Source organism: Lontra canadensis, unplaced genomic scaffold (genome assembly GCF_010015895.1).
Source record: "Lontra canadensis isolate GAN:19392208 unplaced genomic scaffold, GSC_riverotter_1.0 scaffold13, whole genome shotgun sequence".
In the NCBI taxonomy this organism is placed as follows: domain Eukaryota; kingdom Metazoa; phylum Chordata; class Mammalia; order Carnivora; family Mustelidae; genus Lontra; species Lontra canadensis.
In genome coordinates this window covers 4,943,465-4,970,017 of record NW_022631007.1, presented here as the reverse complement: position 1 = coordinate 4,970,017, position 26,553 = coordinate 4,943,465, and the positions used below count along the sequence as shown (strand labels likewise).

The 26,553-nt window shown below is 44.2% G+C and overlaps 1 protein-coding gene across 1 annotated transcript in view; it reads left to right on the top strand.

The window, feature by feature from the left end:
- The first annotated feature begins 5,090 nt into the window (after positions 1-5,090).
- Positions 5,091-26,553, top strand: part of WDFY1 (WD repeat and FYVE domain containing 1) — a 42,877-nt gene continuing 21,414 nt past the window's right edge. The window contains exons 1-3 of the mRNA XM_032857341.1: positions 5,091-5,256; positions 20,037-20,104; positions 25,510-25,589. Of these exons, the coding sequence (XP_032713232.1) occupies positions 5,120-5,256; positions 20,037-20,104; positions 25,510-25,589 (285 nt within the window). The 5' untranslated portion in view covers positions 5,091-5,119. The remainder of the gene's footprint in view (positions 5,257-20,036; positions 20,105-25,509; positions 25,590-26,553) is intronic.

The window sequence follows — 26,553 nt, the reverse complement described above, 5'->3', positions numbered from 1 at the left end:
CATCTCCCCCCCCCGCCAAAAAAAAGAAAGAAAGAAAGAAAATATATATATATAAATGAGAACAGTGGGATTATAAGGGTTTCTTTCCCCTTTATATTCCACTTTTTAGTGGAAACTTTCCTACCAAACTGTTCATATAAATGTTTTGCTCTTATATTAATTCACAAAGGAGGGCTTCTCTGAATTTCCAATTTTGAGTTGCAGGCTGAATATCTAAGGCCCCAAAAGATACCTGTTTCTGTGGTCTCTCTACTTGTTCATGGCATCAGTATCCCCCCACAGTTACCCAGCTTGGACTACTATGTCTTCAATTATTCCTTTTTCCACAAACACCCACTTTTATTTAGGTGTCACATCTAGCAGCGGTTGGCTACCTGATGGTGATCCTCACCTCCTTGCCAGACCTCCAAACACATCTTGCACCTTCCTCTCTTCCCCAGACACTGTTCATCTTCATTCATCTCCCTGAAACGCAGACCCAGGGATGTTACTACTTAGCTCAAGAATCTCTAATATTAGGCTCTGGCAAAGGTTCTCCGCTTGACCAAACTTCAGTCAGACTCCCCTATGCCCTCTTTGTAACGAGGCTTCAACCTTAGGTTTTGGTGTCTGTTGGGACTGCATAGCCCACTTTCAGCAAGAATCCTAAGTCAGTTTAGAAAGGCTCCCCCACGGGGCCCCTGGGTGGCTCAGTGGGTTAAAGCCTCTGCCTTCGGGGTCATGATCCCGGGGTCCTGAGATCGAGCCCCGCATTGGGCTCTCTGCTCCGCAGGCAGCCCGTTTCCTCCTCTCTCTGCCTGGCTCTCTGCCTGCCTCTCTGCCTACTTGTGATCTCTGTCTGTCAGATAAATAAATAAAATCTTTAAAAGAAAAAAAAAAAAGAAAGGCTCCCCTACCCTTAATATATGATTACCCTTAATATCTAATCAAATTCATCACCTACCATACAAATTTTTCAATTTGTATCACCCCTGGTGATACCTGGTCACTCTGGCCTGCCTTCAGAAGAATCCTGTTGGTTTAGCTAGAATCCTGCCCCCCACCCTTACAACCTTGATGCTTCTTCCACTTAGTTCAGTGTTCACGGACACCTCCCAGCCCCCATGGCTATAATTTCCCCTGGTCCATGTTGTATTTGGAATTGAGCTCAGTTCCATACAGAGATCTCTTTTCCCTTATCGCAATAGTTCAGAATAAAATCTGTTCTTTACTATTGTCTAGCTCTTGTTTTTCTTTGCTAGATCATACAACTCGATTCGGGTCTCTTAGCTTAACCTTTCAAGAGGGAACATCTGAATGGTTCATTAGCCTAGAAAAGGGTTCTCTTTGGGGAGGCAGAGAGGAAATGACAGGTTGGTACATATCATAAAACAAGCTGATATATTTCTGGGTGAAACAAATTCTCTAAGAAGGGATGAAAAAAGATCATGACTGGTCTTTGTGTTTCAATAAATGTACACTGCATGTTAAAAAAAAGTTCACTGAAGGGCGCCTGGGTGACTCAGTGGGTTAAGCCTCTGCCTTCGGCTCAGGTCATGATCTCAGAGTTCTGGGATCGAGTCCCGAATCGGGCTCTCTGCTCGGCAGGGAGCCTGTTTCCTCCTCTCTCTCTCTCTCCTCTCTCTCTCTCTCTGTGCCTACTTGTGATCTCTCTCTGTCAAATAAATAAAATCTTAAAAAAAAATTCACTGAACATTCATTCATCAGATAAATGGATTATAAGCACAGGAAACTGTTATTTCTGTTAATAGTCCACTTAATGGGAGAAATAATCTAATAATCTAGTTGAAGCAAACAATGTTATATTAAAATGAGGTGTCTCTGTATGGAGAGTTTCTCAGTAAATACAATGAGAACATTGTTTATGGAACCAAAAATGTAGGGTCTCAGAGACTTTTTACCACTAACTCACAGAGTTGAGGAATTAGCCAGTTTTTAAAATTCATTCATGAATTTGTTTATTTTTTCAATTTGTTTATTATTTTTTCATTTGTTTATTTATTCAATAAATGGATAATTCAATAACGGGACTACATGTTTCTAGGACCCAGACCCAGGAAACATACCCCGCCGAGGGCAGCCTGGTACACTTCATTTACACCCCCTTCAAATCCCAGTGTTACACATTCAGAAGAGGCCTCTCTGCTCTTCAGTTGTGTATACAAAACTCCTGCACCTGATCATCCGCTAACTCCTCCACCTGGACATCTACAGGCCCTTCGAGCTTCATATATCCAAAACCAAATTCCCTGTCTTCTTGCCCAAATACCTTCCCCAGACTGTTCCATTCCTCTGGTTGGTCATCCCACAAATCCTGGCTCCTCTTTCTTTCATACCCCACTTCCAACAAAGCTCACTGGCTCCACCTTCCAGAAATATCTAGACTCTGCTGTCTTCTCACCATCTGCAGTCTGTGCTAAACCATCATCAACTCTCAACTGCCTTATTTTATTAGCCTCCCAACTGACATCCTTGCCTTTTAAGACTAAAGGCAGATCAAGGCAGTTTTCTGCCTTCAAAATCCTCCACTGGCTTCCCATCTCACTTAAAGGAAAAGCAAAAGTCCTTACCATGACCTCAGGGCTTAACATGGTCCATCTGGTGACCCTTCCTTCTCATCTCTCTGTATTCCTCGCTCGCTCTGCTCCAGCCACACCAGCTGCTTTGCCAGCCCTAAAAACCGCACTCACCTCAGGGCCTTAGCACTTGCTGTTCCTTTCCAGGAAAGGAGATCTTCCATATTTCTACATGGTTTGCTCCCTGCTCTCCTTCTTCGCTCAGATGTCACCTTCCCCGTGGGGCCTTTCCTCAGGCTGCATTCTTTGCAAGCAGATGCTGAGACAGAGATTGGTGTGCAGGATATTTATTAAGCATTCATAGCTATGAAGAGAGGCAGATGTAACAGGATTAGGCAGGAGAAGAAGTCAGCTGAAATACAGGCCTGACAAAACCTCATCCAACCTGGGAGAGAGCTCTATCAGTGTGTCCTGCACCAGACCAACATGTCCAGGCCTTTATAGTCCTTTCTCTTTTAGTTACTGAATTTTGTCTGTGCCATGAAGGGCATGGCCAAGACATGGTGGCTCCCTTCTTCTGAAGCAGACCCTGAGGGAGCTGCAGGCCAAGAGTGTTTGCTGTCTCCCTTCTATGAAGGCAATCTGTGTAGTGTGTCTTGAAATCTTCAATACCACCCAGTTTAAAATTGTAATACCCTTAATTGTCCTTATCACCCTTCACTGTTATATTTTTTCACAGCACTTACCACCTTTTAATATACTATGTAACTTAGTTATTTATGTTATTATCTGGTTCTTTCACTGGAGTATACGTTCTAATGGATGAGTGATTTTTGTGTCTTTGGAGCACAGCTGCATGCAGAATGGTGCCTGGCTCATAGCAGGCACTCAATAGATATGTGTTGTTTGAAAATGTCGTTTAGTAGCCTGTCTAATCATCATACTGTAAAAGCCTTGCAAGAACCATGTCTTATTCATCTTACCAGCATATGGTCCTTAGTAGGTGTATAATACATGTTTGTTGAATAAATGAATAAATCCACGAATGACTATTTTGTGAAACACATGTGTAATTTAAAATTCATTAGCTATATTAAAAAATAATGAGAAACAGGTAGCATTAATTTTTAAAATACCTAACTCAGTATATCTAAATTTTATCATTTCAACATGTAAGCGATATGAAAATTATTAATGAAATATCTTTTTGTTTAGTCATACTGAGTCTTTAAAATTCAGTGTGTATTTTGCCCCCATACCATAACTCAATTTGGACTAGTCACATTTTAAGTGCTGGATAGCCCTGTGTACCACACGACTGTATTGGAATTCTGCAATTCATTAGTCAGAATAATACAGTGTTGGGGGGATTGTGGGTTGGAGAGGGGAGGTCTCCAGAGTCAATGATTTTCTGGGTCCCCATCATGACCCTTTAACTTAGCTACTGATGTACTCCAGCCAAAAGCTACTGGAAACACATTCATAGTTGAACATGTTGGGTTGGTTGCTAATGGGCAGAAGGCATATGATGGGAACTATGGGGCATTGGTGAATGAAAGAACTTATTGTGGGACTTGGGTTTGTATTAGGTGATTTCAGGGAGGGTTTAAGGAAGAAGGGTTTTCCTCTGGACTGGGCTGGATGCTGTTAGGAAACGGGGATAATTCTATGACTGGAGGTTTTAATTTGGTCTAGAGGGAGGAAGACTAGGCAGAAGCTAAATCTGTAATTGGTAAAGAAACAGGAGTCGCTTTTATTGACCAGAATAGAGGGATATTTGTTCATTTTCATGGCTTGAACAATTTCATGTTTTGCTGTGTTTATATATGATTATAGAGTGGCATTGTCTAATGTTTATGTTCTGCAAGAACCAGCTGTGAGCACCAGGCCAGCTTCCAGCAATGCAGAGGCCTGGCTCAGAGTACCAAGCCAGCTCCTGGAGTTCTAGAGCTAGCAACTTTTCTCTTTCTAATAGCTGTGCGACTTTAAGCAAGTAATTTAACTTCTCCATGGTCCAGTTTTCTTGTCTCTAAAATGAGAATACAAAAACACTCACCTCTCAATTTCCTAAAGTTTATTAGCAGCATTAAGTAAGACAGTCCGTGTAAAGAAACTGGAATAGTGCCTGGTATATAGTCACCACTTAATGAGTGTCACTGTCATTCAAGGAATCTAAACTGCCCTATATTTTTTCACAATTCCAGTATCTTGGAACGTCTTCCAAACAATGGCTTCTTAGAATAAACACAAAGTGGTATTATTTCCAGAAGGCTCTGGTTTGGGAGACAATTCCTCATCCCCTCCAACTGCTCAATCCATTCCTGGGTAAATGCCTTCATTTTTCAACCTTTATCACTTTCCGCGACCGCGGCAGGCGCCGTCTAGGGCGCTCCGCCGGCCTTCGGAGTTTTCGGCTGCGCGGCTTCCCCAGGCAATACGGGCTGGGGCGGCAGCACTCGGGAGCTTACGGCGGCGCAGCGCCCACGCGGCCCCGGGAGCCGGAGCAGAACCCGCGCGTCCCCGCCCGCCCGGCCGTCAGCTGATGGGCCGCCCGCTGGGGAGGCCGCAGCCGCCGCAGCCGCCGCCGCCGCCGCCGCGCGAACATGGCGGCCGAGATCCACTCCAGGCCGCAGAGCAGCCGTCCGGTGCTGCTGAGCAAGATCGAGGGGCACCAGGACGCCGTCACGGCCGCGCTGCTTATCCCCAAGGAGGACGGTGTCATCACCGCCAGCGAGGACAGGTAGGGCCGGCGGGTGGTGCGCCGGCCGAGACGCGATCCCGGCGGCCCGTACTCCCGCAGGCGACGGGGTGTGGGGGCAGTAGGGTCGGCGGTCTCCGTCTCCGCGTGGGGGCGTCCTCGACCCCCGGGATTGCGCCGCGCTCCTCCAGTCCTGGATCTTCACCCTTTAGCTCGAGACCCTGGTCCCACAGCGCTCCTCCGGACCGCCGCGCGGTCCTACTGCGTCCTTCCAGCCCAGGACCCCAGTCCCAGTGCGCCCCTTCAGTCGGGAACCCCCACCGCGCCCCCCAGCCCGGGAGCCTCCCCCCCCCTTTTAGCCCGAGACCCCGGACCCGCCCCTCCAGCCCGGGACCCTCGTCCCCTTGAGCCCCTCCGGTCAGTGACCCCCCACCGCGCCTGTCTGGCTCGGGATCCTCACCCTTTCCAGCCTAGCAACTCCGTCCCACCGCGCCCCTTCCAGCGCAGGACTCCCGTTCCTGCTCTCCTTTGTGGGGTTTTGCTTGCTCCTCGAAAGCGTCGCGACCTCTATGGGGTGGGGGTGGTGGGGGTGCTTGGACCTCGGCGGTCCGTTCCAAGCCTTGGACCCTGGAGCACTGGCGGCAGTGCCAGGGATTCCCTGCTCTCAGCAGAACTTCGGGGCTTTCACTCTCTTACTTCTCTACTCTGGGGTTGACAACTCTTTTCGCACAGCACCGGCTCCCTAGATCAGTTATTATTTTTTTTACAGCTGCTATTACCATCTGAACTCTTATTTACTACATAGTTTTTTGGGTGTTTGTTTTGTTTTGTTTTGTAAAAGAGATTTATCTTTGAAAAGGTTAGATGCTTTTATTTCAAGGAAAAATTTATTTTCCACCGTTAATGGAAAACCAGTATCACTTGCCATAAAGAATTAAACTCATAGCTAAAGCATGTCTCTATGCACCTAAAGTCACTTCTTTCCAGCTCATTGGTTGGCCCAGGGCTGTGTGATTGGATTGAAGACATATTATTTGTATTAAAACTTTAGTGTTTTTAAAACCTTAAGTGTTTAAAAGGTTTGTGGCTTTATGATGGGAATTTGGAGGAAATGACTGATGTCTGCAGAGTGAAATTGTGTTTCCTTGCTACAATGAGTGTTCTTAAATGGTGATATTTCAAAAGTCATAAAAGCCTTCTGGAGATGGGAGGTACTTGTTGTCCCCTTAGAGCTGACAGCATAGTCCAGCACTCCGCAGTCATAGCTTTTGAAGTACTGTTGAGAGGCCCTGATTGGGAACACAAAACCTGAAGCCTTCAGTGCCTACTTGACCTTTGTATTTTGCTTTTTGAGGCCTTTTATTGTAAGCAGGCAGTAGCCTCTCCAGCTCATTTGCATGTAGCTAACCTCAAAGGAGGTGGGGAGAAGTTGGAAAGACCGGGGTGTTGTTGTGCAGAAGCTGTAAGAGAAAGGAAGAAGGGGGTGGGAGCATGAGCCAGAGGGAGAAGAGGGAATGGGGGGTGGGGGGGAAGAGGCAAAGGACATAATAATGATATTTGCATGATATGAACTTAGATGCAGACAACATTTTATAAAACTTAGCTATCTTATTCAGTAAAATATCTTATCCGTGACTCATGCATGTTGGATAAATTGCTGAATATTTGAGATTACTGGCTAGGAGCAGTGCTGATAAATGTTTTATGGAAAGTGATTACTTAGCTGCTCTGGGACTGAAATGTTCTGGGGGAGCCTTAGATCAGCTCATTTTTTCACTGGGGCACAGCAGGGCCCTTGCTGATGACTGGACCAGATGATGCTTGGAGTCTTGTGTTTCTAATTTGTGTTTCAGGCCCCGTGGAGCTTCCTTGAAGGTAGGACATTTTGGAGCAGGTGCCTTACTTTATCAAATTTATGAAAGCACTTGGCTATGGGTTTTTGTTGTTGTTGGATGTGCTACTGCATCTTTACATTGTCATATATGTGTGTCATCCTCTTCAATCATTCATTCATTTATATATTCATATATTCATTGATTCATAGATTTAGAAATACTGTACCTATTGAGTCCAGGCTCAGGTAGTAGAGCAGGGATCAAAAGTCACAGCACCTGCCCTCCTGACTTCTGATTCATTGATTTTTATGGCCCTTGACCTGATGGAACCGGCATCTAGGGAAACAGAATACTAACCACCCTTATTCATCAAACAAGTATTTATTAGACATTGGGCTGGATCTGTGGGGTAGAATGACAGTGATGCCAAAATCTCTGTTTCCAAAGAGCTGGACGGACCGATGAGGAGGTGGTCCTGTGCTCTCAGCTTTCAGAGTGTTGGGGAGACACAGAGGAAAGAGTGTCCTTGAGGGCCAGGGTTCAAGGAAAGCCTCAGGAGATGTCACTGGATAGAGGAGTGGGCTGTGTGGAGGAAAGAGGCTGCACAGCCCTGCACCAGGCAGATGGAAAGAACAGGACGTGGTGAAGGACCACCGTTACATCTAGGTGACCAGAGCAAAAGGTGTATGAGTAGCCATGGCAGGGGAGAGTCCTGAGAGCTGGAGGGCCTAGTGTCCAGTTTTGGAAGGGCCTTCCTTGTGCACCACTCTTAAGAATTGGACTTGTTTGCTGGTAGTGAGGAACCATGAGATTGCAAAGCAGGTGATGTGATCAGAATTTATACTTTGGAAATAACAATGGCTAATCTTTTAACCTTTTCAGTAGTTCCAGAATTCAGTGTATTCTAAAAGTCACAGGTGGGTTAGTTTGTTTGTTTGTAAACTGGGCCTGAAAACTCACTGGTGCAAAAACTTGGCCTGAAGAGACGAGACTGTACTCTTTATTTATCCCGTGCTGTGTGAGTGCTCATGTGTTCTCCTGCAGAAGCAGCCGTGCATGTAACCTCAGGGGCTGTCCCCAGGCCCTGCCTGGGGTGTTTGGAACAGACGTTGGGTTTATGCATCCCACTGCGGTGGGCCTTTAATGTTTAGGAAATGGAGGCATAAAGGATCCTGAAGTCACTCCCCAAGGCCTTGTAGCTAGTAAGTGATTGGATGAAGATTTGAACCCAGGTCTGATTGGGAGGCTCTGGTTCTTTCTGCCATCATCCAGCTGCGTGTTTGGGCAAAGTGAATCCAGGCAGTATCCATCACTGATCGACTGTTCCAGCAGCAAGTGTAAAATGCTAGGATTCTACCTTTTGCTATGATTGAATTATCCTTCCTTCTTTTAATTTTTTTTTTTTAAACAAAGCTTACACCTTTTCTGTATAACTTCTGCTTTAATGCTCAGAACACTAACTCTTAACATTTAAAGTAGGTTCCAGCTAAAGTTAATTCGTTTTATAAATGCTAAAAGCAGTGGGAACTGGCTTGAGAGCATTTTGAGAGGAAAAGTGAAAGATGTGAGGGTCACCTGAAGTTAGTGTCCAGTTTTCTAAACTAGGCCGGTGGTCCTCAAAGAGGGTGGTTTGGGCCCACAGGGCATTTTGGCAGGGTCTGGAGACATTTTGGTTGTTGCAACTGGAGGAGGGTATTGCTGGCATCTAGTGGGTAGAGGCCAGAGATGGGGCACAGCATCCTGTAAAGTGCAGGACACCAAGTACCTCACGAAAAGAATTACCAGCCCCAGATGTCAGTAGTGCCGTGTTTGAGATACCTGGGTTAGGCTTCGTGTAATTATTAGGCTTCGTGTAATTATCTGGTCTTTCTCGACAGTGGTTCTCAAACTTGAGCCTGTATCAGATTCTGACACTGAGGCTGGGGTGGGGCTTGAGAGTTTGCCTTTCTTCCAAGTTCCCAGTGATGTTGATGCTGCTGGTCCAGGAACCCCACTTTGAGAACCACTTTGTATCAGAGTTACTTGTCATGGTGCTTGCCTGCATAGGCCCACTGGGGGCGAACACTGTATACTTCGCCTTCTTTTCTGTCAGTTTCTGGGATATATTTATCTGGAGTCATTTCCATGTGCCCATCGATTTCCCATTAAAACCAAACTGTGGGGGAACCTGGGTGCCTCAGTGTGTTAGGCCTCTGCCTTTGGCTCAGGTCATGATCTCAGGGTCCTGGGATACAGCCCCGAATCGGGCTCTCTGCTCAGCAGGGAGCCTGCTTCCCCCTCTCTCTGCCTGCCTCTTTGCCTACTTGTGATCTCTGTCAAATAAATAAAATCTTTAAAAAAAAAAAAAAAAAAAAACAACCTGTGTACAACAAATCTGAAAACACACAATCCCCTCAAAGAGTGTTAAACCCATGTGGAACACTGAGCCTAATTCCATTGTACCTGGAGTCACTGGAAATGGTTTGGCCAGTGAGCTTAGGGGTCTGATCCGAAATGTTGGAATTCCTGTACCACAAAGGGTTAACAAAAAATGGGAACTCCTCTCTTGTGTGCATTCATGTAGATTTTGTTAGAGTCATAATTACCCCAAACTCCTTTGTCACACTAGACCTGAATTTGTGTTTTAAACTTTAGTTTGCAGTTGCCTGAACTTGGGAACTGCTGTTTTTCTGCTTGCCAAGTGCGCTATGTTTGTAAAGCTTAAAAAAAAAAAAATTCTTGAATCAATAAAATAGGACGGACTGTCTCTCTCTTGAGTTCAGGAAACTGTAAAAGTAAAAGGACTAACCTGAGTTGTCAGTTTAGGAACTTGAACCACAGCAATCATTTTCCTGATAGTGGGAACAGAAAACGAGACTCCGCTTTCTGAGCAGAACTGAAAAGTGGTTAGACGGCGAGAAACCCATCCCCTGGACACATTTGCCTTTTGAACTTTTTCTTTTCCTATGGACTGCACCAAAAATTTCTTAAGAGTCAGTGGAAGGGTAGAATTTTTAAAAGAAAAAACTTTATGATAAAGCCTTAGAAGTAAGGCAAGGCTGCAGTCCTGCCGTGTTCGTGTTTGGAAGACAGTTGGAGGATGAGCATGCTTCTGCCCTTGCATCAGGATCTGGGGGCCATGATCGATTTCTGCGGGGAACTCAGTTTCCTGGCCACAGTCAAACAAAGGCAGATCTTGTGTGTTTTGGACGTTGCACTTAGGCTGGTAAACCGTAACAATTAGAGAAATCCAACTTTTAACATAGATGGGTACATTTACGTTTCTTACTGCCGTTATTTTGACGTACTTGTTTCCTTTTAGACACTTCTAAGCATATTAAGGTAGTTTGAGGGAAAAATTACATATTTACTAACTGTTCACATGGAAGCAAATTTGAATCAACAACTTGATGTTTAAGCGTTACACTTCAGAGAAAGCCTGGCATAGCTGGAAGCTGTTGGCTTTTACAGAAACCCGGGGTGTTAACTGCTGTGTTTTTGTTGTCACGCAGTGCCTAAAAGTAGACTCTTTGATTTGTGTTAGAAAATAAAACGAAGAAGTGAGAAGGCAGGAAGCATTTATTCCTCTGTTGTTAGGGTGGCCCTTTACTGTGAGGATCACTTTCTTTTTATAGCATAGTCATGAGCGGATTCTGGATCAGAATGCCTGAGCTTGAATCCCAGCCATGTGACCCGGGGCGGGTTGCTTATTCTTTCTGTGCCATAGTTTTCTCATCTGCAGAATGGGGGTAGAATCTGCCTCGAAACTGGATTAGTTAAGACGCAAAGTGCATCGAACAGTGGCCAGCACAGGGAAAGCACTGGGTATGTGTTGGCTATTGTTATTTCCCACGGAATTATTTTAATCTCATCAAAAGCTAAAGAGTTTGCTTTGCATGTATATGTGTGTAAATAAAAAAAAATTCTGTATGAAGTAGCACAAGAACAATTTTGGGAGTCACTTACAAACCTAAGTTCTTGTAACTGTCTTTGAGTCATGTCTTCTCATCATTTCCATATTGGTCAGGAGTCATTTCAGTCATGAGTTTTCTGTTATAAAATCTTTGCCCTGCTGTGTTCGGGGGCCCCAAGACCACCCCTCAGTTCATTGATTCATCAGGAGGACTGCCAGCATATGGTCGTCCTCATGGCCATGGTTTATTACAGCGAAAGGACACAGACAGAACTGGTGAAGGAAAGGTAAGGGTCGAAGGCCAGAGGAAAGCGGCATGAGCTTCTGGGAGTCCTAACCCTGTGTAGAGTCACACAGAAAGTGCTCCATTCCTCCAGCATTGACTTCTGACCACACACGTAAAGTATTGTCTCCCAGGACGCTCATTAGCGACTCCGTACTCCTGCTTTTACCAGGGGCTGGAACCCTCTGCCTAGCGCTTGCCAAACTTCCAGACTCCCAGATGGAACGCCGGTGGGCAGTGGTCTCTCACTTGTTAGTTTGAAGGAATCAATAAACAGACCTGGTAGGAAGAAAGAAGCGTGGAACAGAATTGGAAATGAGGCTGCTCTTCCTGAGTGCCTCAAACTTTGCTTTTGGGGGGTTAGTTTAACCTTGTGTTTCGAGACGTGTAGGCTATGGATAGAGTTTGGACTTTTTTTTTTTTCCTAAGCTGAAGTGTTTAATGGACCCTCTGTTGACGCCTCCTGCCTGGATTGCTTCTGCTGCTAGAGGTTCTGATGGCTTTTTAGCCTTCTTGGTAGCACAGAGGTCACCAAAAATCATTTTGATGCTAACGGTGAGCAGATAACAACAGGAATGGTTCCTCAAGTAAAAAAGAAAACATGTGCAGGTAGAAAACCATCTGTCTGACTTCTGGAGAGACATTCCTCATTTAAGAGCTGCTGGAGGTGCCACGTAAGTGGCCTTCCTCTTGGGATTAGAAATCTGCCTGTGACAAAGTCAGGAGTCCAAGCATCATCATCACGGGCAGTTAAAGCTGTTCAGAATTCCTTTCCTAGACTGTAGGGGAGATGGAAATTTAAATTTTTCTCAGCCAATCTAATTTTCCTCGGGGGGAAAAAAAAAAGGTGGTTTCCCTGCCTTTCTGTTAAGATAGTCAGTTCAATAAAAATCTAGTGTTTCCCCCCTTTGTTACCAAAGGAGAAAGGCTTCTTTCCACAGCAGGAATGAAGAGGACAGAGTTCAGGAGACTTGGCTGAAAGGAAACTGCTATTTACTTGATAAAAGCAGACTGCACTGATGACCATATCCTTTTCCTTCTCTTGTAGGCTAGCATCCTGATGTTAGAGAAAGCACCGAGGCTTCCAGAGTTACACTTGGTGTCTGTAGCCCTGGAAGGTAGTTAGAGTAGGGAGGAATATCCTTTGCTGAAGGTAACAGAAATGTTTGGTGATTGATCAAGACATGAAATAGTATCAGCAGTCCTACAAGTGACTGGGAAATCAGATTTCCTCAAACTTAACTAGTGTAAGAGTTTAAAAATACCAGGGCTTGGGCTTAATTTGTAACATATGCTGTCCTCTGTATTCTGTGTTTAATTGTTAATTGAGTAATCCTCATTTATCAGTTTATAATGTAAAAATGGTTGAATTGCTTCCATTTAGCTGTTTTGGGATAATTGGGGTGTTTTTTGAGAAATTTAAAAAGGGGCGCCTGAGTGGCTCAGTCATTTGGGCGTCCAACTCCTGAGTTTAGACTGGGTCTTGATCTCAGGGTCATGAGTTCAAGCCTTGGGCACAACGCTGGGTACGGAGCCTACTTCAAAACAAAACAACAACTGGTTTTAGAAATGCTGATGTGTCGGTCTAGACAGAATTTGGCCTTGTGATTTTACCAAAGCACTGGTGTGCTTTTTGAATCTATTTATCAAAGAGTGGGCGTGATTTTCAGGGTAATCGTATTGGAAAATAAACTGTATTGAATCCAGATGTCTGTCTCATGGAGTTTTAGGTTTAAATGTGATACTAATCTGCACTCCCACAAGATGCTTTCGGGTTGGAGAGCCAGTGCTTTTCACAAGAACCATGCTTGGAATCTATCTTCATTCCTCCTCTTTCTAGTTCAAGCAGATGAGGCTTTATAAATACTTGGTGATTTCCTACATTTTCAACTTGCTTTTAATGCGTGTATATTCCGTACTTTTAAATCCTTGACACTCAGTAAAGGCCATTTGCTATTTTTATCCTTCATTTTAAGGTCAGAATTCTAAGTATTCTTCAAAGTATTTAGGGGCACCTGGTTGGCTCAGTCAGGTAAGCGTCTGCCTTTGGCTCAGATCATGATCCCCAGGTCCTGGGATCCAGCCCTGTGTCAGGCTCTCCGTACAGTGGGGAGCCTGCTTTTCCTTCTGACTGCCGCTCCCCCTGCTTGTGTGCGCCTGCTCTCTCTCTCTCTCTCTCTTTCTGTCAGATAAATAAATAAAATCTTTAAAAAAAGGGGGGTATTCTATTTTTGGAACAGATAGCATTGTATCACTTAGTTATTGCTATGAAACAAGCCACTTCAAAATTCAGTGGCTTAAAACAGCAAGTACAGCTGACTCTTGAACAACATGACTTTGGACTGTGCAGGCCCACTTCTGTGTGGATTTCTTATAGTATGGTACTATAAATGTGTTTTCAGTTTGATTTTCTTAATAACTTTTTCTCTTCTCTTATTTTATTCAAAAAATAAATGCCCATCGACTGATGAATGGGTAAAGAAGGTGTGTGTGTATATATTTTTATATACATATGATACATATAATGGAACACTGGCCATTACAAAGAAGGAAGTCTTGCTATTTGCAATGACATGGATAGAACTAGAGTGTATTATGCTGAGCAAAATAAGTCAGAAAGGCAGATACTGAATGATTTCACTCACATGTGGAATTTAGGGGAAAAAAACAGATGAACATATGGGAAGGAAAAAAAAAAGAGAGGGAAGCAAACTGTAAGAGACTTTTAAACATAGAAAACAAACTGAGGGTGCCTGGAGGGAGGGGGGTGGGGAGGTGAGCTAGATGAATGATGGGGATTAAGGGGCCCACTTGTGATGAGCACTGGGTGTTGTATGTAAGGGATGAATTCTGCTCCTGAAACCAGTATTGCACTGTATATTAGCTAGAATTTAAATGAAAATTTTGAAACAAAAAACAAAATACATGTTAGTCAAGGGAGATTTTGTTAAGTCACTGTTCCTGTTTAGCGTAGAAGTCAGGATTTCTTTGTACCAAATAAGAGCTTCGAAGTTAGACCTAGACTCTTCCACACTCTAGAGTTGTTTGGAGGGAAAAAGTTACTTAATTCTTCATGTTTCCTTATTGTTTAGAGGTTACTGCTTTGGAGGAGAAAATGTAGAATTTTCTAAAAAGGGTTTTTAAAAAAAAAATTGTTTTATTATTTACCATATAAAAGCTGCTCGGCTTTGAATTACTTACTTTTGTAATGTTTTGAAATGTGAAATTTTCATCATCCTCTGATAAAAGAGCAATAAAATTGGACAAAACAACCAGACAAACTGATGTTGGTTTGTTTGTTTTTAGGACTTTGACTCTCCTTACTTTTGCTAAGTATAAAATGGAGGTCTTAGCTGTCGTCATTGCCATGAGGATATGGCATCATGTTCTCAACCAACAGTAGCCTTTCTTGGATCCCGATGTGTTTTCTAGAGTATAGGAAGCAGCTTTGTCTGCCACTACAGTTCACTGCTGTGAACTTAGAAGAAGTCAAGCAGGGGCACGTTTATCAAGAGGCACAGTGCATTGCCTTGTGTCTTTCAGGCCTCGTGGCCCTGAGTCTTTTGGGGTCTTCTCTTTCCTGCCTTTCTGCATCTGATTCCTTCACCCAGCTGTGCCCCCTGCTCACTTCTCCTGGGGGGGGGGTGACATTCTCAAGGTTGTGTCCACATAGCACTTCTAGTCCTTGAGTCCCAGGCCATGGGTCCGTGTCTCCTTCTTAGCTCTGGGTGTGTGTGGCCCTCTGCACGAACCTCCTCCACGCATCAGATCCCTGACTAGACTCTATGGGGGTGCGACAAGCTCCAGACTTCAAGGCCTCACCCGTGGCAGGAGTGTCTGTTGAAGACAGAATCAGCCTCAGAGGAGAGCTGTCCGAGAGGGATGACCAGAACCTCTTAGGCTCTGCCTTACTGAAGAGAAGTGGCCGCAGCCTGCTTGGAGTTGCCTTGGATTCTAGAGCCTGTGCTTGCCCTGGAGCGTCAGTCCAAGGCCTGCGTCACTCCTCAGCCTTGTTTGCTCGTGTTGGGAGTGCTTTAACGGATGCATTCGTAGGGAGTGCACAGTCTTCACGTTTATTTATTGATTGATTTTTTAAATTTTATTTACTTAAAAGAGAGAGAGCACAAATCGGGTGAGGGGCAGAGGGAGAAGCAGACTCTCCGCTGAGCTGGGATCCTGACTCGGGGCTTGATCCCAGGATCCTGGGATCATGACCAGAGCTAAAGGCAGACGCTTAACCCGCTGAGCCACCTAGGGGTCCCCAGTCTTCACATTTAGATAACTGCCTTGAAGTTGAACAGATGATATCCTTGAGTGCCTGAGGGCTCGTGAAGCGTTGTTTAATGGTTGGCTTGTTCTTCTGCTTACCGAGTGGAGGTTGGGGACCCTGGAGTTCTCCGAGTCTCAGGGCTCCAGGACCTCCCCCTCTCCCCGAAACAGAGCTGAAGGCCTTGGCTGCTTCACAGGTGTGTTCCCAGCCTAATTACAACAGTTAGATATATCATTTTACATTGTGCTTTTTTTTTTTTTTTTTTACAAAAAAATGAACATTTCATAAATATTTTCTCGTGGGTTCATAGTGTTTGCAACTATTTTTTTTTAAGATTTTATTTATTTATTTGACAGACAGAAATCACAAGTAGGCAGAGAGTCAGGCAGAGAGAGAGGAGGAAGCAGGCTCCCCGCTGAGCAGAGAGCCTGATGCAGGGCTCGATCCCAGGACCCTGAGATCATGACCTGAGCTGAAGGCAGAGGCTTAACCCACTGAGCCACCCAGGTGCCCCTTTGCAACTATTTTTGATGACTGCGTGAGCATACTAATTCAGTAGCTTATCTGAACTCCTGATTTTCAGAACTATTTGTAATGGTTATGTCAACTGTTGAATTAATATGACATTAATCCATTTCATTATTTAACATTTCCCAGTTTTTACTCCTTGGAATGATGCTCATAGGCACTTTTTAGTAATGTGTGATTCTTTTTTTCCTATTAAATAATTTCTTTGGACTCATTTGCCAAGCGTGGAATTCCTAAATCACTTTTTGTTGCCATTACTATTAGTAGGAGTGGTAGCAGCCGTATTAGTTAGGCAGGAAACGTTTTTCTCAGTATATGGAACAAATTCTGGCCGAAGAGTGAGTTCTGATTTACAGCGCTGGCAGAAAATTATGAGAGCCCTAGAAATGGCATTTCTGTTACTGTTTTCACTTGTTCATTTGCTTAGCCCTCCATGGCGATACATTTTAAACACATTTCAGTCGGAAATACTTAAAATAAAAATTTACCATCCAGCTTTGGCTTCTCCTTTATCTGGAAAACAAGCAGATCATCCAGCTAGCTGAAGAATGACAGATGAAGTGATGGTCGCGGTGGGCGTCCGGCGTGATCATACATGTATCACATTACCATCTTACATAGAAACAGCTTTTCTCACCTCCCCTTGGAAAATACTGCAGCCGTATGTGAGCCCAAGGATCTCTAACAAGAAGGGCACAGGAGATCAGTGTAGGTAACAGTAGCATGGAGACCTCTGGAAAAATTTTATGTAGGCTCTGAAAGAAATGACACATTTCCCTTCTAAGTACCTTTTGGAAAACTATCAGACTATTGTTTTAAAATAACTTAAAAGTAGAGCCTGGCAAAGGTGAACATGTTTCTAAGGTTTTGGTTTTAAGGAAAGACTTTTTTTTCAGACTGGCATGGTCTTAGAATCTCAAAGAAAACCCATCCATTAAAAAAAATGGCTAAAATAAGCAGCAAGCAAAGCATAAAAAACGAGTTTAGGTGAGTGGGTGTAAACTTGTCAAAATATTAAAGAAAAGTTAAGCTGTTATATTTTAATTTAACTCAGAGAGACTGGCTTAGACATTCAGCTCGGCAGAAAATACTGTGGTTTTTAATAGAAGTAAAACAATCTGATCTTGATACTTGGTGATTATATAGTCTATTAATAACATACTAGAGTTTTTAATAGTTTTGTCCTGTAGATGTTACTAAATTGTATTATTGTGTTGCTTTCAACTTAGATTTTACTTCCAGTTTACTGAATAGTAAATTTTTTTTGTCTCTCGAATTTGTTGATTTTTTTTTAATAAGCAGCCCAACTTAAGCCTATTACAACCATTTATTACCCAATCAAGAGACATTCTAAACACAATACAAAACAAATTCTTATATTATTTAGTAGAAATTATACAACTTTGTTTAATACATTGGTTCTGGGTAGAGTACTGGAGTGTTAGGTATTAAACTTAACATTGTTTTGATTTAGTCTTGGAAATGGGAGGTTTTAGCATTGTTGTGGAAGGAGGGGAAAGAGCGAGGCTTGAAAAGAGACGGGACAGAATTCCAGGTAGAAGATGTGAATATGGAGAGGTAGAGCGGACTCTCAAGGTCAGGTGCCTGTTTTGGAACTTGATTCTCAAGCAAGGATGGTCTTCTCTCTGCCCGGATGTAATTGATTTTCAAACGAAACATCATGTGAGATAATTGAAGTCTTGCCAGTTTTCTGCTGTGTCAGCTGGATGCAGACTAAATTGTAATGTTTGTCCTCCAAAGGAAGTAATACTGTGTTCCCAAGGTGCTGGTGTCTGGGTAGTTTCCATATTGACCTTGGGCTATTTTATATATCATTCTGAACTTTTTGAAATAAGAATTAGACTTTTCAAGGTTAGCTGACTGGATGGCAGAGGTGACCTTTAGGGTTTGGCACTCATGGCCAGCTTCTCCGTTACTGAGTTTTGCTCTTCTTCCATGAGGGAGAGCATGTGCCACTGAGTCCTTCTTTGAGCTGCCTGTGTGTTTGTGAGGATATGGAATTACAAATTACGAAAATTAAAGGTCCCTTCCTATATGCTTTATTCTTAATCTCTCGTTTAATTTTGCATATGAATTTAGACTTTAGAACTTACTGTCACAATACAGGTATCTTGAAAGAAAGTCTGCCTGATTATCCTGCCTTGTGAACCTCATCACATAGGAGCTTGGTTAATGTGCTCAACTGAAGAAACTGGGTCTGATATTCTTGGTGTCATCAGATAGATGTCCTGTATTAATATCTGCTTGATTGCCAACAACAGAAATAACTCAGGCTGACTTAAGCTATTGAGAGTGTTTCTGGTAAGGATGCTGCGGTATCTGCCTCAAAGAACACCAGACTAGGGAAGTAGCTCAGTCTTGGGCATGAGGGCCTTTTACCTGGACCCTCTTCAGATTGCTTCTGCTTCTTTTAATAGGTTGACTTCATTTGTTCCCTTTTTTTGATGTGCAACATTCTGCAGTCCAAATTGGAAAACAGTATGTGACCAGAAACCGTCGTTTCAACTATCAGAGATACTGATCTGTTTTTCTCTCTCCCTGTTCCTAATTTCCCCAGGGAGGAGCTAATGGGACCAGCTAGGATCAGATGCCCCATTTCTGGTCTAGCCAGTTGTGATCAGGGGTGGGATGTGGAGAAAGTTGGTAAAGGTTCCATTGTGACCAATCAGCAGTGGCTGGAAGATGGCGTGTTGTACACATGGCTTCTCCTACTCTGAGGCCTGTAACCAGTTCATATACAAAATAGTAATTTGCCAACTCTGCTGCTAGGTCCTCTTATTTATTTGGATGAATGAAGGTCACATCTAGTCTTTATTGTAATCTAATTATATACAGTAATCTGTATAGATCTGAATTGTAGTTGGGCAAGTCCTGTCAAATGCATGTACTCATGAAACTAACTCCCCAGAGCCCTTATCATTACCCCGAAAGTTCCTGCATATCTCTTTACGTTCTGTCTTCCTCCCCTGGAAGCAACACCATTCTGATTTTTATCTTTATGGACTAGTCACACTTGTCTTGAATGCCAAACAAAATGAAGACAGATCGTGTCAACATTTAGACTTACATATTTTAATTTAAGGTGCGGACATTTAATCAGTCCCAGCTGTGTACGAGAATCTGCGTTGCTGTTAGAAATCCTAGCATGATTGTGACAGAGCTGAGAGTCAGGGGCAGTGGGATGCGTGGGACCCAGCACAGAAGCAGAGTGAGCCTGTGTGGGGAGATGCAGTGAGCATCCCCGGCATTGGGAAGAGGATGGGACCTGGAGCTTTGAGGAGCTTCTGCGAGTGGAGTAGGAAGAGCCCTAGTGTTCCTTACTGTTCTTCTGACATGATAAGCTAGAATATTAAACTTTGGCTATTTTGGTCATTTGTCATTTTCCTGCCTGTGTGCAGGATTTCCTCATCTCCCTGTGCGGGTTCTGATGAAAGGAGAGGCCCAGAGACCTGGCGTGGGATGACTTCCTCCCCCAGGGCAGGAAGACCAGGAATTATCGGGAACCAGCAGCAGTAGGGGCACTGCACATCTCTCCCAGTTCTCCAGAAGCGTTCTCTTTCTGTTTATGTCTTCTGCTCCCCTCATTTGGCTCAGATGGCAGGCGACCAAGTTTGCATAGTTTGTTTTTTACTAAGAAAAGCAGCAGTTTTCATTGTATATTTTTATATAATAAGATTTTCCATATTATTAAAATTATTTGAAATTCTGACTCATAGCTGCCACATAACTTGCCACATATGGTCATAGATATGTAGCTAGATATGGTGTGTGTGTGTCTGTGTGTGCATGCATGTGCGTGCACGCACGGTTTGTATATAAGGTACTGTGTGCAGTACTTGTGGGTGCTACTGTATTTCTCTAATTTGTCCAACTGATCGATGTTATAAGGTCAATTGGGAAACAGGATTGAAAATAAAGTAAATAATTATATTTCCCTGGAGCACAAATAGGATGAAATTGCTAAAGACTGCTCTTCCATTCTTTTCTCTACAGAACCATCCGAGTATGGCTGAAAAGAGACAGTGGTCAGTACTGGCCCAGCATTTACCACACCATGGCCTGTAAGTAGCAGAACTGTTCCACTTGAGGGAAGTATGTCTAATGCCTTTGGTGATTCAGAGTTCAAAGTGCTTGATTAAAAAGTGCTACTAGAGGGGTGCCTGGGTGGCTGTCAGTTAAGCATCTGACTTTCGATTTCGGCTCAGGTCTTTATATCAGGGTTGTGAGATCTGCTCAGCAGGGAGTCTGTTTGAGATTCCCTTCTGCTCTCCCGCCCCCCCCCAACAAAAATACATAAATGAATAAAAGCTTTTTTTAAAAAAGTGCTACGAGATTTCAAAATGGGTTTCTTAGTTGCCTAATACTCCAACAGACTGTGGTAAGCTGCAGGAAGACTCCCTTTCTTTTGCAAAGGAAGTCAGGTCTGCTGGCTTACCTAAAGCTGACTTGAGCAAAACTGAAAAACAAGGAGAGGCAGGGGGAGGGGCGTGCCTCACTGCCCCCAGGTTTTCCTTTGTTTTTGTTTTGCCAGCCTGTGTTCGGAATGACTGTGTGCTTGGAAGTGGCCGAGCCTGGCACTAAAGAAGAGCCGTGTACTCCCATGCCCTCATAACCCGCCTTCTGCTCACCCTTTTCACAAACTTCCGGGTGCTACTGAGAGATTGCGCCCGAAGTATAATCCATTCTGTGTGGAGAATTTTCTCAATAGTTCACTAGGTTCACAAAATAAATCCAGAAGATAAAGCTTTTGCACTGCGATTTTAAAAGAGCCCCGAGGGGCAGTGACATAAAATTACACCGAAGTTCCAGGCCTTCCTGCGGATGTGAGCGGCCTTGCCATCCGTCCCTGCCCCTCCTTCTCTTCCTCCTTTCTTGGAAAGAAAGCCCTGGGCAGAGGCCTGGATGCCCCTGGGCCCACTCTGGGGTTGGGTCCTGCTATCCCAAATGGCCAACACGGAAGGCACCATCGCTATTCACTCCCTCGTGTGATGTTGGTCCTTAATGAGGAATTTTCCCCCGTTAATGGTTTCGGTGTTCAGAAGACCCCCGAGGAAGAGAAAGGATTTGGGGCTTGCTTGATGCTTTGTTCTTCTGAAGGCTATGGTCAGATCCTCCGAGGAAGAGCTCTTGCCATTGTTTGCAGACACTGTTGACAGTGTTCCCAGCTTTCTCAAGAGTTCATTCCAGAGGCAGTAGAGTGTGTTACAAACACAGAACAGCCAGTTCTTCAGCAAGTTCCGAGGAATCCATCTGGGTCGTCCTTCAGAGCACCTCCTTTCTCTGCCGGCACGTTCTCCTTCCTGCATCTGTCCCGGGGCGCGCACTGTTCAGCTTCTGTGATCACGTACAGAAAAAATCAGAAGTCGATCAGGAGTGTGATTTTTCCTGCCTTCCTGGGACAGCTTGGACAGGCTGCTCACCTCTGTCTTGGTAATTCCACCACGAATGTGAAGACTTTGTGGGCTGCTGCTGTAACGATAACTGTTGCAAAGGGAGATACAGAATTCTACAGTATGGCCCCTCTGAGAAGACCCCCTGAAAACCCAATCACAACTTACTGTGCCAAGCAGTAGCACTTCCTGCCCACGTCCACGTGGACTGTGGCTGCGTGACCTTGCTTATTCTCAATGACGATGACCCTGCGTCTCAGTATGTGCACTCATAGAGCCCGTTGGACAGATTTTCAAATCAGAGTTTGATTGTTTTGGACCAGGGCAGAGCATCTCTCAGACGGATAAGCCCTTCCCTTCAGCGGCCCAGGGAAGCATCTCACAGCTGGAAAGGAAGTCCTGCCAGTGCTGGGGAATGTTCTGTCATCTTTGTGAACAGTCTTGTTAACGCTACTGCTCTTAGTCCTCCTTCCCCTCCATTCCTCCGCACTTCGCATTTTGGGCATAGCTTCATGCCCTTGCGTCCTCGACCTTGGAGTTCAGGTTTCCTGCAGTAGAGACAGAGATGGATTTTGTCCTATGTTCAGTTAACTTCCTCCTCGGTTTATATTTATCCCAGAGAGTTCATACAGCTTTGTACTTGCTCTCTCCGAATTTAGCAGAAGTGTGCACTCTTCCTTGGCTTTTAGTTCTTGAGCTCATGGCTTTGGCTATCTCAGTTGCCATCCCTTGCTAACTCAGTTTAAATGCTCCCCCGCCCCCACCAGCCAAAGCAGCTCCCAGAATGCTGTGTCTGGAAGGACCAGCAACAACTGGAAAGAACAGGCATAGCGTCTCTGTGAGTGGCCGACATCCATATGTTTGCCCCTAAACATATTCAGCTTATGGCTTCCAGATGCTTCCCTACTGCACCTTACACTTCCATCTGGAACTGCGTCACTGCTGGGACTGTACGAAGGCCTCCAGCAGAGAGCAGGGTGAATGAATGATGAGAAACGACTGCTTTACAGGGACTTCTAATTGAAGATGAGTTCAAAGTATGCGAAGTGACCTGTTCCAAAAACTATCTGCAGATTACCCAGTTGAGGACATTTTAGTGACCATCCACCAATTTGAACTTTTTCTTGTGATCAATAAGCCAATCCTTACTGTACTGCTCTGTGCGGTTGAGTTTTTTCATAACTTTACTTCTTGTAACAAAAATAAATTTCAGAATATGCTTTAGCTGAAGAAAAATGGTAACCCCTAGTTTCTGTGATCTACTGTGTGACTCCTGCCTATTTTTTTACAATACCACTTTTATGAAATCACACAGCTGTATAAGGTAGATGATTTTTTCACCGTTTGGTGAGTGAGGAAACTGACACCAGAGGTTGAGTCCGTTGCTTGTGGCGGGAATTCCGTCCACACCCGTCAGACTCCAGAACTGTGCTGCCTCCCAGGTTTTTTAGTGAAGGGTCGACCTGTAAATATCTAGACGTTGTGGGCCAGACAGCCTCTTTGGCAACCACTCAACTCTGCCATTACAGCATGGAAGCAACCATAAACAGTATATAAACGGAGGAGCCCGGCTATATTCCAAAAAAACAGAAATAACCTTTATTTATGAAACTTGAGTTTTAAGCTTATGATTTTGGATTGCAATGATGCTTTTTTAAAAGGTCACTGATTTGAAAGATGATGTATGTTTTGTGTGTTTATACAACTGTGAATATCTAATTTTTTTAAATTAATACCACTTATCTCATTAGAAGCTTCCCTTCTGGGGAAAAATGCCAGGACATCTTTGGATACATAGCAAATAAATTAGGGAAGCTTTTTTATCCCCCCCAATGTGAGAATTCTCTAGCCTCATAAAACTACTCAGCACATTGTAAATTTTACACAAGAGGATGTTACATATTTATGTATAGTTTGTTATAGGGTTGGACATAAAAAGAATTGAAAAGAAGCTTAAAACTAAAGCATTAAGATTTTGTACCAACCTAAAAGTAAGCAAAATGGTGACAATGAATCAGAAATCACCAATGCATGTTTGATTTGCCAAAGATAATTTTATTATTATTATTTTCTAAAAGATTTTATTTATTTCTTAATGAGAGACGGAGAGAGAGAGAGAGAGGTGGAGGCAGAGGGAGAAGCAGGCTCCCCCCTGAGCAGGGAGCCTGATGCAGGGCTCAATCCCAGGAACCTGGGATCATGACTTGAGCCAAGGGCAGACACTTCACCCACTGAGCCACCCAGGCCCCCCCCCAAGATATTTTCATGATAGTTATTAAAGAGTACTTCAGGGGCACCTGGGTGGCTCCCTGTGTTAAAGCCTCTGCCTTCGGCTCAGGTCATGATCCCAGGGTCCTGGGATGAGCCCCACATCGGGTTCTCTGCTCAGTGGGGAGCCTGCTTCCCCCAACCTTTCTCTCTGCCTACTTGTGATCTCTCTCTGTCAAATAAATAAATAAAATCTTTTAAAAAAATAAAAATAAAAATATAGAGTACTTTATATGACAAAGATATTTATACCTTTGTGGTTATAATTCTTTTTTTTTTTTTTAAGATTTTATTTATTTGACAGAGAGAGATCACAAGTAGGGAGAGAGAGAGAGGAGGAAGCAGGCTCACTGCCCAGCAGAAAGCCCGATGTGGGACTCGATCCCAGGACCCTGAGATCATGACCCGAGCTGAAGGCAGAGGCCCAACCCACTGAGCCACCCAGGCAGCCCTGTGGTTATAATTCTTAAACTCGATCATTCTTTTTTAGAGAGAAAGAGAAAGGCAGAGGGAGAGGGAGAGAAAGAATCTTAAGCAGGCTCCACATCCAGTGCGGAGTCCCACACGGGGCTTTATTTCATGACCCCAGATCATGACCTGAGCTGAAATCAAGATTTGGACGCTTAACCTTCTGAGCCACCCAGACACTGATTCTTTATAGGCTCCCGCTTCGGTGTGGTGGGTGAGGGGTACAGGCTTCAGTGACGTGTAATTGCTTCGTGTGCAGACAGCTGCAGCTCCTGCCTCCCAGTGGGGTAGTTCTCTGAATGCACCTGAAAAAAGTCCCTTCCCGTGATCTGATCATACAGCTCGCCGTGTCTTTGCCTCCAGGTGCAGTGGAGCATCGTAGTTTACCTTCATCCTTCAGTAGAAAATGTCAGCCCTTTGTAGGGAGAAAACTTTAACCTGTTTTCAAGTGGTCATGTCACTTATAAGCCTTTTTTTGTTGTACTTTTTTATAAGAAGTGTTACCTTGAAGTAAACTCAGGTTTGTTTCACGAAATGTATTCCCTCGCGGTTCTCCTGTGGTCAGTTAAACTTCTTTAGGCTGATATGAACCCAGATATTTCTTTTTCCACATGTTCCATTTTCCAGATCACTTCAATCTGATTTTAAGCAGAAGGAGATGTTGTAGAGTTTCTCCTTTCTGAAACTCATTCTCTGGGCCAAGCTTCTGGAAGCAAGACAGGTAGAACCTGGAAGGGGATATGGACGTGGGAAGAAGCACGTGCTATCCCAGGCACTTAACACTGCTGCAGACAAAGAACATGTGTATACTCACTTGTATACCTCACATGTACACCTCACTCCCTGTACACTGAGGTTGTGTATGTCACGGGAAGGGGAACCTTTCTTGACCCTTCAAGAGAGCACATAATTCCAAAGTGGCTTGCCCTGCTTGCTCACATGTACAGTGGGATAGGAACCCCTTTTCCACAGATTCCAGCCTCTCTGTTATGGGGAAGGGGGCATGGGGCCAGGTTGGCCTGCTGAGTTTGGGTAACAGGTTCCTCTCTGAGCACTGGCCCCCACACTCTGCAGTCTGCAGGTAGGAGTTTCAACCAGATGAAGCTTCATGCTGGCTCGCTGCCCTCAAAGTGAGAAAAATAATGTAGAAGATTTTTTGAATTGGTATTTTAAACTAAAACAACAGAAAGAACTTGAATAACATATTCCATTTACATCATTATTTTCTCTAAAACAGTCTTGCCCTCTTGTTTTTAATGTAAATTCTATAGTAATGTGTTTTAAACAATGACTCAGAATGCCTAGCTTTGCTCATAACACGGTCTCTGTCTTTCTGGCAGCCCCGTGCTCTGCTCTGGCTTACCACCACCACCACGACAGCAGACGGGTGTTTGTGGGTCAGGACAACGGCGCCGTGATGGTAGGTCGCGTGCAGAGCACTCTCCTTAATACTGACCCCCTGCGTTCATGCCTGTGGACAGTTTAAATAAAGAACAGTGAATGCCTGATTGTTTGGCATAACAAAATGTTTAATTCAGTATAGACACGAGGCCAAAAAATGGATTAATTTTCATTTGTACTTATTTTTACACAAGTCATGGAGTTCAGAATGCTTGGTGCTCAACCTTCATACACTGAATATATGGTCTGCAGCAGCCCTGTCCTTGAACTACAGGGAAGCAGGCAGGTATAGTGGAGAGCCTGTGGGTGCTGGTGTGTTTGTGTGTGTGTGTGTGTGTGTGTGTGTGTGTGTAAGTAACAACGGAGGGGGACGAGAACAAGGTCAGCGACTAGTTATCCAGCCAACAATTCTTATAACTCTTTAAGGCAGTGCTTCTCAAGCTAACCCTGGTAAAGGACCAGATAGTTAAAAATTCAGTTTATTGTAGATTGATAGATAGATATTTTTGTGGGTCTAATTGTGTGAGACCGAAAAAAGAAGCAGGTCACTCTACATTGCTGGGTGGCAGTTTTAATGAGCAGGGGAGCTTACGTACAAGGCTTGTCTTGAGTGGCTGCAAGACGAGTAAATCTCTGTCCCCACTCACCAGAGTCTTAAAAGTTTATATAGCGGCCTGAGCTGGGTTAAGTCTTGTATATCATCCTGATGGCCCTAACACCACATCGCTATCAAGTCTCTGCGCTTGGGACAGCCTCTGGAATGGGGAAGGCAGCGGCACATACATACCAAAGAGGGGTAAGCAGTGAGGAGCCTCGGACAACTGACTGCCAGGGCCGGGCTCATGGGTCAGCTGGTGGTCATGCCCTCTCAGTGACCTCTCTCAAAAGTGAGCCTTGGGGTCAGGTGCAGTAGGGAGTCACTGCACAAGGGGGAGACGTTGAAGAGCATTAAGCAGCAGAGGATAGAATGGTCGGGTTTCTGT